The sequence below is a fragment of the Plecotus auritus genome (genome assembly GCF_963455305.1).
Source record: "Plecotus auritus genome assembly, chromosome: 8".
Classification (NCBI taxonomy): Eukaryota; Metazoa; Chordata; class Mammalia; order Chiroptera; family Vespertilionidae; genus Plecotus; species Plecotus auritus.
The window spans coordinates 128902411-128916552 of NC_137782.1; the positions used below are offsets into that span (position 1 = coordinate 128902411).

General features: G+C 41.2%; 1 protein-coding gene across 4 annotated transcripts in view; it reads right to left on the reverse strand.

Moving 5' to 3' along the window:
• Positions 1-1659: 1659 nt before the first annotated feature.
• STAMBP (STAM binding protein) overlaps positions 1660-14142 on the reverse strand; it is a 762428-nt gene continuing 749945 nt past the window's right edge. For 3 of the 4 annotated variants that reach the window (XM_080685500.1, XM_080685499.1, XM_080685498.1), the window contains 5 exons: positions 12924-13048; positions 11882-12019; positions 5199-5311; positions 4251-4350; positions 1660-2303 (listed from right to left, as the gene is read on the reverse strand). In XM_080685500.1, the coding sequence (XP_080541626.1) occupies positions 2247-2303; positions 4251-4350; positions 5199-5311; positions 11882-12019; positions 12924-13048 (533 nt within the window). In that variant the 3' untranslated portion in view covers positions 1660-2246. Of the gene's footprint in view, positions 2304-4185; positions 4351-5198; positions 5312-11881; positions 12020-12923; positions 13049-14142 lie in introns of all 4 variants that reach the window. The other variant, XM_080685497.1, reaches the window with a different exon arrangement.

Here is a 14142-nt window from a genome sequence, read left to right on the forward strand (position 1 = left end):
CTATGGATGAGGACAGTGGGGGGTAGGTAAGGGCAGAAGGTGGGGTGGGAAATGGGTGGAGGGGAGCTATGGGGGAAAAAAGGAGAAATAATTGTAATAATCTGAATAAAGATTTATTTAAAAAAAAAAAAAAAAAGAAAGTTTGAAAGAATTCACTCATAAAAGCACCTGGAGATAATACCTGCACACTCTTTTCCACTTTATTAATATTGACTTTTTAGTCTTTTACTTAAGATAATTGTGGTTTCATTCACACGTATAATTTTTTTTTTACTAGAAAGTCATCTATTTCATTGTGTAGCAAATTAAGTAGCCTAGTTATATGTAGAACTTTCTTATAACATGCATTTGTTGTATCTCCTTGTTCATTTCTAGTTTTTTTTCTGTCTTTGGCAATTTTATTGTGTGTGGTTTTTTTAAAATGACATTATGAACTTATCTATCAATTCTCCTATTTTTAAAATTCAGTAATATATGCTTTAATATTTCTCTCTTCTTGGCTTTCCTCATATATTTCATTATTCTTTTTTGTAATTTGAAGCAAATGTTTGATTCATATCTTTTTATTCTTTATTAAATAATTAAAGCTTTAAAGTTCTAAATTTCCTTCTGTACAATATGTAGAAATTCCAGTTTTAATTTGTGATATTGCATTATCATTCATTTCTAAATAAAGACAAATGATTATGTATTATTTTCTCATGCTTTCTTTCTTTTACCTCCTAAAAGGAAACCTTCTATGATTAACTTATTAATTTTTAAATTGTACAAACTTTAAGATCATTATTCAAAATGTGTGCATATTTACTGTACAGGACCAGGCAACAACAGGACTGTTAGGGCAAGGCGGAACAGTCCAGGCTGCCTCAGGGCCACACCAGGGAGAGGGGTACGGTGACAGGTGAGGCACTCTTCTTCGCTTGGCCCCACATTCCTACCCACGCTAAAACTGCAGGAGAAAAAACTTCCAATATCCTGCAGGTTAAGAACCCAATAGAAGAACAAGAATAGAGAGAGTTGGCTTTTAGGGGAAAAGTTCCGCGACCACTAACCTAAGTGATAAAGACTGAACATATTCAGGACATAACATTTTCAAATGAAGCAAACTTCATACATTTGCAGACTTTCCACCACAGAATTTTGATATAAAAAGAAACCACTCCTCTCCTATCCAAACTTTTTACTCTTCTGCCCCCACCTGGGGGTCACAAACAATACCATTATTTCCAGGCCACCTAAGAACTCAAGCTCATAGAAAGAAAAGCACAGGATCAATTGCAGCTTTAAACACCTTCCTAAATGTTGCCCAACTCAGAAAAGAATAGTCAACACAAAAAATTGGTAGGGTGGGGAGGCATGGGAATGCAACCATTTATTTGGAGTGTAACCTGGAACTCCAAATAAAGGCTCTATTATCTTCACCTGAAAGCTTTTAGGACATAGGGAGGAAGTTGAGACAGCACCAAAATGCACAGATGACTTCACAGCCCTGGATGATGGCAACAGGTAGGCAAAAAAACACAGAACAATTAAAGGTGAACTGGGACACACCTGCACAGCAGTACATCTCAAATTTCATATTCCCCAAAACTAGACCTTTTTGTCAGCCTGTTCAGACGAAGCTTGATCAAACAGATTGCTCGAGCACACATGAACAAATAAGTTAATTGCTTTTTATTGTAGAGGAAAAAATATCCTGAAATATTTGTTAAATAACATATTAGTAATTCCCAACAAAATCATCCTTCAGGGTTGTCAAGCTCACCATCTGGTCAGACATAGTGAGCTGTCCCTGTCTCTCATAATAAACTTTATTAACATTGCCATAAACCACAGGAAAACCCAGAGATTTTCTGAATGGCTTCCAAATTTCTGAAAAGATGCCCTTAATTAGTCCAAAGGTAAACAATATTAGGAGAGCTGAAAGAAAAAAAAAAGTTAACAATTGGTGAATCTAGAACAAAGAGTATATTAGTGTTCATTATACTCTTCTTTCAAGTTAATTTCTTAGTCACAGGCAGACTGAAAAGTTGCTTTAGCATGATTGTGCTATTTTCCAGACTTGCCTAAAAATATATATCCAAATATTTCTTTTCAAACCAGAAATAGAAAGAGTTCTCTCCCAGGTGATACTCACTTTCTATTCTGCCTAAAAAAACTTCCAGAGCTTTATGGAAAGTTTAAATTAAGGGGCTACAGTACACTGATGTGGTTTTATAGTTCTTGACAGGTGTTGGGGTCAAATCTCATCGCAGGTCTGTGATGGTCACTGCTCTGTCCACAACAGTCACATGGCTGCAGCTCTGTAATAGAGAAAAAGAAAGAAAGGGGAAGTCCTGGAACATTCTGAAGTAATTTTTTAAAGTTTATTACTTAAAAATGCTCATTCTGGCTATTGGTCCCCAGTTTGGAAGCCAGATTGCTACTTAACTGGCAGTTATGGTAAAGGGTCTAGGAATCATTACTTTCAATGTGGGCCTATCTATCCTCGTTTATTTTTCAAGTGTATCTATACTCTAGAGCAGGGGTGGGCAAACTTTTTGACTCGAGGGCCACAATGGGTTCTTAAACTGGACCGGAGGGCCGGAACAAAAGCATGGATGGAGTGTTTGTGTGAACTAATATAAATTCAAAGTAAAGGAGCGGAGGGGAGAGCAAGAGAACCAGATAGAACAGCCGGATCCGGCCCGCGGGCCGTAGTTTGCCCACGGCTGCCCTAGAGTCATTCAAAAGGCATATGTGTACCTAAAAGAACTGCTGACTTCATTGCCGTTTTTTGGGTCACTATGTCAACCAGATAATAAAGCACTCCTACTCGCACATGCAAAAAGAATCTTTTGAACTGAAAACCTGACATTTGGGGGGATTGCACAGCCTCTGTTTTTTAACATCCTGGCCCCTAGACATTTATTACTTTCCAAGGTGGACTAACCTATTTTTCTAACCTATACTTTTCTTCAAGGGTTTTTAACCTAATATTTTTTTCCTTTTTATTGAATTTATTGGGGTGATACTGGTTAACAAAATCATACAGGTTTCAGGTGCACAATTCTACAGACTAAGCTATTTTTTTTTTTAACAGATCTGTCAGAAAGTTGTTCTCATTCTCAGCTGAAAACTGTCATTCCAAGAGATCTAAGTTTTAGTTCTGAGAGTCATAAGAAATACACCCGATATCTTTTTATACAACAGTTCTTCTAACAGTAAAGCCAGTTCTCAGATTCTCCCTGGAGTTTCTCTTCTAAACACCCCCAGTTCCCTTTACATGACAACGTTGAGTCTCTTTTCCATATTGGTCACTTTTCAGTGAACCCTAAAGAAATAATACTCCATGGCCAGCATGGAGTGGAGTGACACTATCACATTAGATTAGAGGGGCATACTGCAACACACTGAGCTTGTCAGCAACTGAAACTTTTTATTCACAGAATTCAACTTAGGGGAAAAACTTCCTAAGAAGGTCATAAAGTCCCTATTATCTAAGTAAAATTCCAGAATCAAATATACTTATTGTAAGTGGCTTTTTCCCTATGATTTCAAACCTTTTATTGAAGAGGCATGGTGCACGGATTCGTGCACAGGTGAGGTCCCTCTGCCTGGCCTGCGGGGATCTGGCCGAAAGCAGCTCTCCGACATCCCTCAAGGGGTCCCAGATTGCGAGAGGGCAGTTCTCGGGTGACGCACCACAGAATCGGGCTTCCTCCTCTCTGGTTCCGGGTGCATTGAGTGCCTGCCCCCTGGTGGTCAGTATGCGTCATAGCTACCGGTCGGAGCGTCTGCCCCCTGGTGGTCATTGTACATCATAGCTACCAGTCGGACAGTCAAATGGTCAGATAGTTGCTTAGGTTTTATATATATATAGATAGGCTTAGCAACTGATGTTGATGAAGAAAAAAACCTAACAGTTAATAAGCCAGCTTACTGCACTAGGTATTTTCTGCATATTATCTCATTTAACCCTCTGAATAACTCTATAAAGTAGGGATTATTATTATCATCCCCATTTACAGGTAGAAAGCTGAGGCGCAAGAAGGTTAAGTAGCCTGATCAAAGACACATGGTTCTTAAGTAGCAGAGCTAAGACTCCAATCTGTTTCCATCCCACACTGCCTCCCATGTATTAGGAAGATTTGGGAAGATAGGTGATAAGGTTAATCTTCTATGTGGGTCAGAAAGGCAATGCACCTCATCAGCTCTGACTGTCTTCTCTGCTTGAGGCACAGCCCGAACCCTTCTACACAGATACATACACAGAAGAGTGGTGGATCCTTGCTGTGTGGATGAAATCCTTTCTGGCGACAGGAAGAAATCTCCTCTAGTCCATGGTCAGTTAGTTTAAAGAATCCAGTTCTGGAAAAAGAAAAAGCAGGCCCAGAATCAAGCAAATGTGGCCCCCCAATCCCTAACACACACACACTCTCTCACACACACACACACACACACACACACAGCAGGGCAGAGCTCATTTTGAGGCCACCTCAGAAGTATACTGGCTGGAAGTCTCTTCTCTGGTGAATGAATCAGATTTAGAGAATGAGTCTTCACTGCCACTACACTAGTTTGCTAGGGGAATTCACAGTAAATAACAGGATTTAGAATGAAAAAGAAGTTAACATTGAGATAATGTTTGATTTTGAAATCCTCTAATCTGACATAAAATCTCTTAAAATTCCTATTGTTTCAAGTCAAACACTTCAAATTTCTCATGTCCTTTTCTTAGTAAAGCACCTAGCCCTAGCTGGTTTGGCTCAGTGGATAGAGCGTCGGCCTGTGGACTGAAGGGTCCCAGGTTCAATTTCAGTCAAGCGCACATGCCTGGGTCGCAGACTCAATCCTCAGTAGGGGGCATGCAGGAGGCAGCTGATCAATGATTCTCTCTCATCATTGATGTCTCTCTCTCTCTCTCTCTCTCTCTCTCTCTCTCTCCCTTCTTCTCTGAAATCAATGAAAGTATATTTAAAAAAAGAAGAAGAAAGAAAAGAAAAACACCTAAGCTGTTGCTTGGATAGCTTTTCAAACAAGCGTACCAGGTTTATCAGGATATGAGACTTAAAAGGAAGCCTCTTAGAGCAGCCAATTAATTCCACAATCTATATGTTTTATAGAGAATAAGGTCTTAGCGATACAGACCCTTTCCTCTGAGGCTTTCCCCCACTGCCTCCTTGTAATGCCCCCCTGAACCATGTCCTAGTACTTACTCCTGGAATTTAGGGGAGCAAACAATGGCTATTGACTCCGGCAACATCAACTGATAGGAGCAGTGAGTGTGTAGGTCAACACTGGAGAGGAAGGCAGTCTGTGTGGGATGAGTCTGAGAAGAGAAAAAAAGTCAGACACACTCAGTTAGAATACACGGCTAACCCTGGCCCATGCAGGAAGGTAGAGTCAATAGTTCTCAGCAGCTAGCTGGCCACAGTCTCCTTCTCAAGTTCAAAACCATCGCAGCCATGAGGGGTACACCTGAAGTTCATGATAAGTAATGAACTTCTTTTCCAGCCGTGTAAACAACTGTTGTTTAACATGAGTATGTGAAGAGAATCATAATTTCTAATTGACCATCAAGACTTATTTAACTCCTCACAGGCTCTCTCTGCACAGTGAGAGGCATCGTTCTGGAATAGATGTAACAGCTGCCCAACAATACTTCAACATGGTAGAAGTCAAGGACTTAACCACATTTAGATGAATGATTCTTCTTCCTGACAGAGGTGTTAAAAGGTCAAACATGAGTCTGGGGCTCTAAGGCAAAAGGGGCAATGGCTGTCCAGTGATTAAAGCATATCATCCAAGGATATGAGGCAGGGGTGACTGGGATTTCAGTGGACAGTTAAGTCACACAAAGGAACCTGTCTTGTTTCGGAAAAGGACCAAGATATTGAAATGTGAGGTTAGAACATCTAAATGTACATTCAGTTTATCTCTTTTGTTCTCAATTATTTAATTGTTTAATTAAGCACATTCTTTGTACACAAATGAACAACCAGCCCTAACCGGTTTGGCTCAGTGGATAGAGCGTTGGCCTGCGGACTGAAGGGTCCCAGGTTCGATTCCAGTCAAGGGCATGTACCTTGGTTGCGGGCACATACCCAGTGGGGAGTGTGCAGGAGGCAGCTGATCGATGTTCCTCTCTCATCGATGTTTCTAACTCTCTCTCCCTTCCTCTCTGTAAAAAATCAATAAAATATATTTTTAAAAAAAAGAACAACCATATAATGATACATGTTCACCTTTGAGGGGGTGTGATTTTAGAGAACAAGAACAGAAAAAGAAAGACCCAGAATGACGCAAAAAGTCCACCAACCTTCACTAAGAGAAAAGCACAGAAAATCTATCAGTATATTTGACCAGTGTTTTCAAATCTGCCGTGCAAAAAATGAAGCTCCTGAGGAGCTTGTGGAAAGCACAGGCCCCTGTGCTCCACCCCTAGAAACATCCATCCTGAGAAAAACTTCTCTTTTTTCAAAAAGCTCATTAGCCCTGGCTGGTTTTGCTCAGTGGCTAGAGTGCTAGCCTATGGACCAAAGGATTGCTGGCCAAGGGCACGTACCACAGTTGCAGGTTCAATTCGTAGCCCTAGTTGGGTGCAAGCGGGAGGCAACCAATCGATGTGTCTCATGGCGGTATTTTTCTCTCTCTCCCCCCTCCTCCTCCCGCCCACTCCAAAAAAAAAAAAATCAATGGAAAAAATATTCTCGGGGGAGGATTAAAAATAAATAAATAAATAAATAATAAATAGCTCATTAAATGATTCTTCTGTGCCACCTTGTCTGGGAAGCACCACTCCACAGAACACTGTGGAAGAGGTCTGCATGACAGGAACGTGTTAGCTGGATGCTGACAGGAAAGCCATCCACAGATCTTCACAGAGCGGGTATGGATTTTGGTGACTACAAGGGAAAAACAGTCTCTACCTGATAATAATATGATCCTATAGGCTGCTAAGGACAAATGGCCTGTACCAACACATTTTATCCCATGGTTAGAGCCAGAAATTCTTTTTTTTAATTAAATTTATTGGGGTAACATTGGTCAGTATGAACACATAGGTTTCAGGTGTGGGTTTATATGTTACAAGATCTGTACATTGCATCACGTGACACAACCAAAAGTCAAATCTTCTCAGAGCCAGGAATTCTAACTGGGAACAGATGAGGCCTATACAGGCCAACCCAGACCTCCAATCCAAAGCTGGGTTAACTGGAGAGACAATAGAGAGACACATATCGGGGGCTCAATAAATAATTGTTAAACTAAATAAAAAACCTTGCCTTGCCCTGGCTGGTGTGCTCCATGGTTAGAACATTCCATTCCTGGTCAAGGGCAGGTGTGTACCTGGGTTGCAGGTTGGATCCCCGCCCCCAGTTGGGGCTCATGTGGGAAGCAACCAATTGATGTGTCTTTCTCATAATGTTTCTCCCTCTCTCTCCCTCTCTTTCTCTCCCTTCCAATGGAAAGCAATGGAAAAAATATCCTTGGGTGAGGATTAAAACCAAACCAAAAACAAACAAACAAACAAACAAAAACCCTTGCCTTGAGCCACTGTTTCCCTCTAACTACTATGCCTTCTCTCGCTCCTTCCCTTCACAACTGAGTTTCAATATAGCAAAGGAACAGAAATGAGCAAGGGGAGTGGATACTGAGGGCAGCCTGGGCACCCGGATGGGAGCAGAGCAGCCACAGGAGAGCACTGCTAGCAAAGTCGGGCTGAGACCAGGTGAAGGAGAGCCTTGAATATCGGGCTTGGGGTTCCACAATAGCTGGTGATCGATACATGACCACACAGAGAACTGGTTTGTAGCTGGCATTTTCTTTTGTTAAACTAAATAAAAAACCTTGCCTTGCCCTGGCTGGTGTGCTCAGTGGTTAGAGCATTCCATTCCTGGTCAAGGGCACGTACGTACCTGAGTTGCAGGTTGGATCTTTTGCATTTTCCTCTTGCCAACTGTAAGATCTGAGCACATCTATGGTCTGCTTTTGTTTATTTTAATCCCAAGTTAGGAAGGAATGGGACAGAAATACTATGGAGAAATGCTATCCATTTAGGATCTAAATTTGTTCCTACCTGGGCCCTCACTGATATTAGAAATCCTTTTATTCATTTGCGGTTAAGTTCTTTCTGAAGTCTAAACAGTAATTATTCCAAATTTCTCTCATCTCCTCCACTTCTTAAACCCCCATCTCCTTCCCACTGGATGGTGACTCTAGACTCCAACCTCGTTGAAATCAAGATCACCTAAACTGACTTCCCTCAACCCCTCCAAATATAACCTCAAAAATTTCTCTGCCCTGGCCAGGTGGCTCGGTTGGTTGGAGCATTGCCAACCAAGGTTGGCAATGGATTGATTGCTTATCAGGGCACATACTTAGGTTGCAGATTCGATCCCTGGTCGGGGCATGTATGGGAGGAAACTGATTGATGTTTCTCTCTCACATCGATGTTGCTCTTTCTCTCTAAAAATCAATTTATAAAAAAACATATCTTTGGCTGAGGATTTTTTTTTAATCTGTTTCTTTCTCTCTGCCTTCAATCTGTCTCAGAGGAATGAGTACTTTCTCCCCCGCATATGAAGATGAATGTCCTTTGTTTAGTTTTGATTTGATACTTTCCTACCTCTGTAGTACCTGTCTTTCCTGCCCTCTAAAATCTCCTCCACTGGCTCATTGGTGTTAAAAACACATTCAGACAGCTAACAGACAAGAATGGAAACAAACCTTAAAAATGTTGAGCAAAAGAAGCCAGACACAAAAGAATGTATATTACATAATTCTATTTATATAAAGTTCAAAACCAGGCAAAACTAAATATCTCATTATGAATACATTTAGATGGTAAAACTATAAAGAAAGACAAGGATTTCCAGAAAAGTCAGGAGAGCGAGGAAGTGTGACTGGGCAGGAGACAGGGTGAGGGGGGTGGGAGCATGTTTCTGGCAATGTTCCATTTCTTAAAAAAATAAAATACAATTATTGATTTCAGAAAGAGGGAGAGCGAGAAACATTAATGATGAGAATCATCAATTGGCTGCCTTTTGCACACCCCTTCTGGGTATCTATACCGAAACCCAGGCATGTGTCATGACCAGGAATCGAACCCTGACCTTCTGGCTCATGGGTTGATGCTTAACCGCTGAGCTACGCCAGCCAGGCTCTATTTCTTGAACAATATTCTATTTCTTGTAGTTTGTGTACATAGATGTTTGCTAAATGGTTCATAATTTAGTTTATGTACTTTCTTATATATATTTCAAGTGTAAAGGTTTAAAAAAAAAATCAAACCAAAACTCATATTCAAGTCCTTCACACTAAACTATAAATGAAGCAAATCTTCTCTCGACCTGGCTACTCCTGAAGCCACCAGGAATCCCCTCTTTCCTTTCCTTTAGGACTAGGCTCTTCAAAACTGCAGTGTGCATTTCACTATCAGCATAACCTCCACCCCCATTACTCCTTCAGCCTTTATAATCTACTCCCACTGCTGCCTAAAACCCACTAAATTGGGGTCACCAGTGACTTCCCCAAATCCAACAGGCTCATCCAGGTATTCATCATTCTGGAGCTCTCTGCAGCATGTGACACAGTTAACATCCTGAAATTTCTTCTTTTTCTGTGTTGTTTATATATATATATATATATATATTTTTTTTTTTTTATTGATTTCAGGGAGGAAGGGAGAGGGAGAAACATCAATGATGAGAATCACTGTTTGGTTGCCTCCTGCATGCCCCACATTGGAGATCCAGCCCAAAACCCAGGCATGTGCCCTGACCAGGAATCTAACTGTGACCTCCTGGTTCATAGGTCAATGCTCAACCACTGAGCCACGCAGGCTGGGCCTGAAGTTTCTTCTTAAAACGTGTCTCCTTTGGTTTCTGTGCCTTAACACTACACTCATCTTTCTCTTACATCTCCTTGCTTCATTACTGCCTACTTCCTATGTCCACTGACCTAGACTCTCGATTCCAATAATTACAGGCTGTTGTTGTTCCTTGTGATTAAGCCCCTATCCCAGTGGTTGGCAAACTCATTAGTCAACAGAGCGGCAAACCGCGGCTCGCGAGCCTTGTCGACCACTGCCCTAGGTAGCCTGTCCCCAAGGCTTCCAGCGAATCTTTTCTTGCTCCCCGCTCTCCTCCAGTTCCAAGGCTTCCAAGATCAGCTCTATGCAGAGGTTCACAGATCTTTCTGCCTTGGCCTTGCTCCCAAGCTCCAGCCACATTTCCAACAGCCTGATAACTATCTCCACCGATTTAATGTCTCACTAGTACCTTCCATTCAACATGCTCAGACTGAACACCATTCATCCCACTTCCAAAATAAGTTCTCCTCCTAGAGCCCGTTTCTGCTTATGAGATGATCATTGCCACTCCCACGAGTCAGGCCCCAAATCTCTAAGTCATCACTGACTTTTACTCATCATCCTCTCTTACTCATTCCCCACATCCTCTGAAATCCTACATTCACCTCCTCCTACCCAAGCACAATGCCATCATCCTAGCTCTCATAATTAGATTTTTATGACCACACAAATCTCTTAAATAATCTCTCTTCCTCAACTCATCTTAAAACTGACTTTATTTTAATTTTTCTAAAGTATTGTTTGCTCTACTCAAAATGTAAATTCATACTGTACACCTGAAATGAATATAATGTCAACTATGTTAATAAAAAAAGAATCACAAATACAGAGAAAAAAACCTTTAAGAGTCTCTACTAGTACTTACTAAAAAGGAGAACTATTCTGCTTGTCTACCCAATGTATCCTGTTAAAGCTTAACTACTACCATTTCCTAGCATGAACCATAAACTCCAGCAAACTGGACACTCAATGCTCCAAACACCGTGTGCCTATTCCAATGCCTTCCCTTTCATACAGAACTCTCCCTTGGCCCATCCTGTAAAAATTCTAATAAATCATACCAAGTGATCCCTCCCTCCTCTGAATTCCACAGGACTCTCTTTGCTCCTCAAGGCACTTGGCCCATTCTGCCTCATGTGAAGAGTTATAACTTGCCTATGTGTCTAATTTCCTTCATGAAACCAGAATCATATCTTACTTAAATCTGTAACCCCTGGCAGATAAGGAACAAGTTTTCTATCCAATGGGGATACACAATGGAAGGCAACTATTTATGTACTTAAACTGAATAAAGGACAGAGGCACATGGGACTGACTCCCAGGTGAGTATTTCCCAAATTCTAACATACAAGTATGAGACATCTTCCCAAATCCTGAAGTGAGCCGACTTGTTCGTATGTAACCCTGGCACACAACATGAAAAGCAGCCTGGTCTGTGAGAGTGAGAAATTGAAAAGGAAAAGAAAAAAAAATTAAGAAATAATCTTTAGAATTATATTTTACCTGAAAATTACCAAAAGATTACATAAGATACGCAGACACTTGAAAATCACCTATATTGGTGGCCCTCTGGTTTACAAAAAGGTATATGCTGCTTTAAGAAAAACTAAATGCAAACATCTGAATTAACTTGCTTGGCTCATTTAAAATATTTTGAGCTATATACTTTTAGGAACATATAGACTATGTATGAAGTAGGCATAGTCCATGTCCACTTATATTCTAGGCCAGTATCCCATCACCATTCACACTCACAAGGAATCTGGGACACCAGGAAAACAAGTTCATTTTTATTTTTAAAAAATAATTAATTAAAAAATTTTAAAGTCCTAAGTAGTTCCCAGAAATCAATACTGGAGCATAAGCAGTCAAGTTTGCTAGGGAAGTCGAGTGTGCATCCAAGGGAGGGAGACACAATCATCTAAATCCTCTGAATGCGATTCACTTTGCTCCAAGAAAAAAACTGGCAGTGTGTTTCCAACATCGTGAGAGAAGAGACTGACCCGAGAGCTCGGCATTGCTTACATGAATCCAGCCCAGCGTGATGAGGCCTAGCTGATCCTGTATGAGGAAAAGCTCTTCTTCGTTCTCCGTGTTGCAATAATCGGACCCAGCACTTTGCTTGGGGATGAGAACGTGGGTGATGGTAAATTCATTCCTCATCTGTCAAAGAAGAAAACAGCCCATCATGATTCCCAGGCACTTATGCAACCCCACTCTGTCCCAGCAGTGGAAAGTTCAACATCTATATAAGTGAAGGCCCATCCCACCCCAGTCTACACCTTGCTCCCTGAGTCCCCCACCTTGTGGTTCACAACCTTGGCTGCTCATGTGCATTCCCTTGGAGGCACTCTGCCAAGTCACAGATGCCCACAGCCCCGTGGGAATTTCCTCTGAAGTGAAATGGGTCTACTGGTGGTTCTGGGGAAGCTCCGCATATAGTACCATTTCTCTTCCTTTGCACATGTCTTAAGTAGTTTCCCTATCACTGTTTCTCTAAGTACTTCTCATCCTTTAAGGTTCAGTCCAAGTCTATTCCACTTCATTCGTTTATTCATATTTATTCATTCAGCAGTGAGTAATGGGTTCTGTAAGAGCCTCCATTCAATGTTCTTTCCTTCTTCAAAGTTCTTAGTGCTTGTATTGTACATACTATTCAGCATGCTACTTATCTTGTGGTGTGTATCTCCCACCTTACCAAAGTGCTTGGGTTCTTTCTGTGGACACATGTTACATGTGTCTTATATATTTCATACCCCCAGGTCCTACCATAAAGCAGGTGCTTGAAAAATGGTATGTAGATAATGACTGGATCTTCCTACCAAGTGTAGAAGTAGATATTTCTTATTATTGGCATTAAAATAATCAGTTAAATTCAAGGGACTCTGAAAATCAATCAGATACGGTTACCAAATTCAAAGTGACATTGCATTATGCTGCTGTCCATGGTTCCTTGAACAAAGGAATTAGTACAAAGAGTAACTGACCCTGTTTATCTTCTCTCAGAGCCACAAGAGGCCAACGGGGGAAGAAACAAGTTTCAGCTCAGAAAAGCATTTGTTTTTACCAGTTTTCCACAGAGAATGCCACATGTCTCTACTCCCCGTGCAGTGTTGGCACTGGCTAGTTGGAGAAACTGTGGGCAGAGCCTCCCGGGCACCACCATGTGGCGCAGCCCATCAATTGTAGGAGCTGTAATGGAGAAAAGGGAAATATCTGAGACCACGGGCAGAGACTTCCCAAGCACACAGAGTTGTCAACCCTGGGAGAGCAATGTCCTATCACTGCCACGTCCCCTTCGACCCCAACTTCAGGCAATGAGAGGAAATCTCATCCTAAATGGCAGAAGGAAGAGTGTTATAAAGTCTCTTTTCCAACCTCTGACCATAGCTAATGGGAGTACAAGATTTCAAGAAAAGAAAAGAGGCTTCAGCCCAGCTGGTGTCGCTCAGCAGTTGAGCGTCAACCCAGGAACCAAGAGGTTACGGTTCAATTCCCAGTCAGGGCACATGCCTGGGTTGCAGGCTCCATCCTCAGTCGGGGGCGTGCAGGAGGCAGCTGATAAATGATGCTCCTCTCTCATCAATGTTTCTATCTATCTCTCTCCCTTTCTCTCTCTCTAAAAATCAATAAAAAGATATTTAAAAAAAAAAGAAAAAGAGAGAGACTTCAATCATTCAAGTTAAGACAAGGGTACACTACTACTTAAAATAAGTTTCTTCTGCTCTGGCCAGTTTGGCTCAGTGGATGGAGCGTCGGCCTGCAGACTGGGGCGTCCCGGGTTCGATTCTGGTCGGGTTGCGGGCTTGATCCCTGATGGGGGGCGTGCAGGAGGCAGTCGATTCGTGATTCTTTCTCATCATTTATGTTTCTATCTCTTTCTCTCCCCCTTCTTCTCTGAAATCAATAAAAATATATATTAAAAAAATTTCTGAGCTATTCAGGAATTCTGTCACCATCTAATACAAGGGATTAAAAAATAACCTCCTCGTTCAATTAAATTTTTACTTTTATCTTAAATATCTCTTTTATTTAAGATAAAAATATCAAAGGGTATGCCTTTCAAAGAAACACACCAGGATATATTCTAGATAACAGAAAGTAATATGGGCAACTACTTACTTCTAAATTTATTAATTTAGAAGAAAGCGAAAATGATAAAACAAAAAAATCCTTCTGGTCCTCATAAAAGGCATGTGCAAACAAAGCAGTTTATAAGCCTGGTTCAGAATGCCAAGAATGGACCCAGTTCCTGAACACCAGGGAGAAACCGTGAGAGAGCCAGC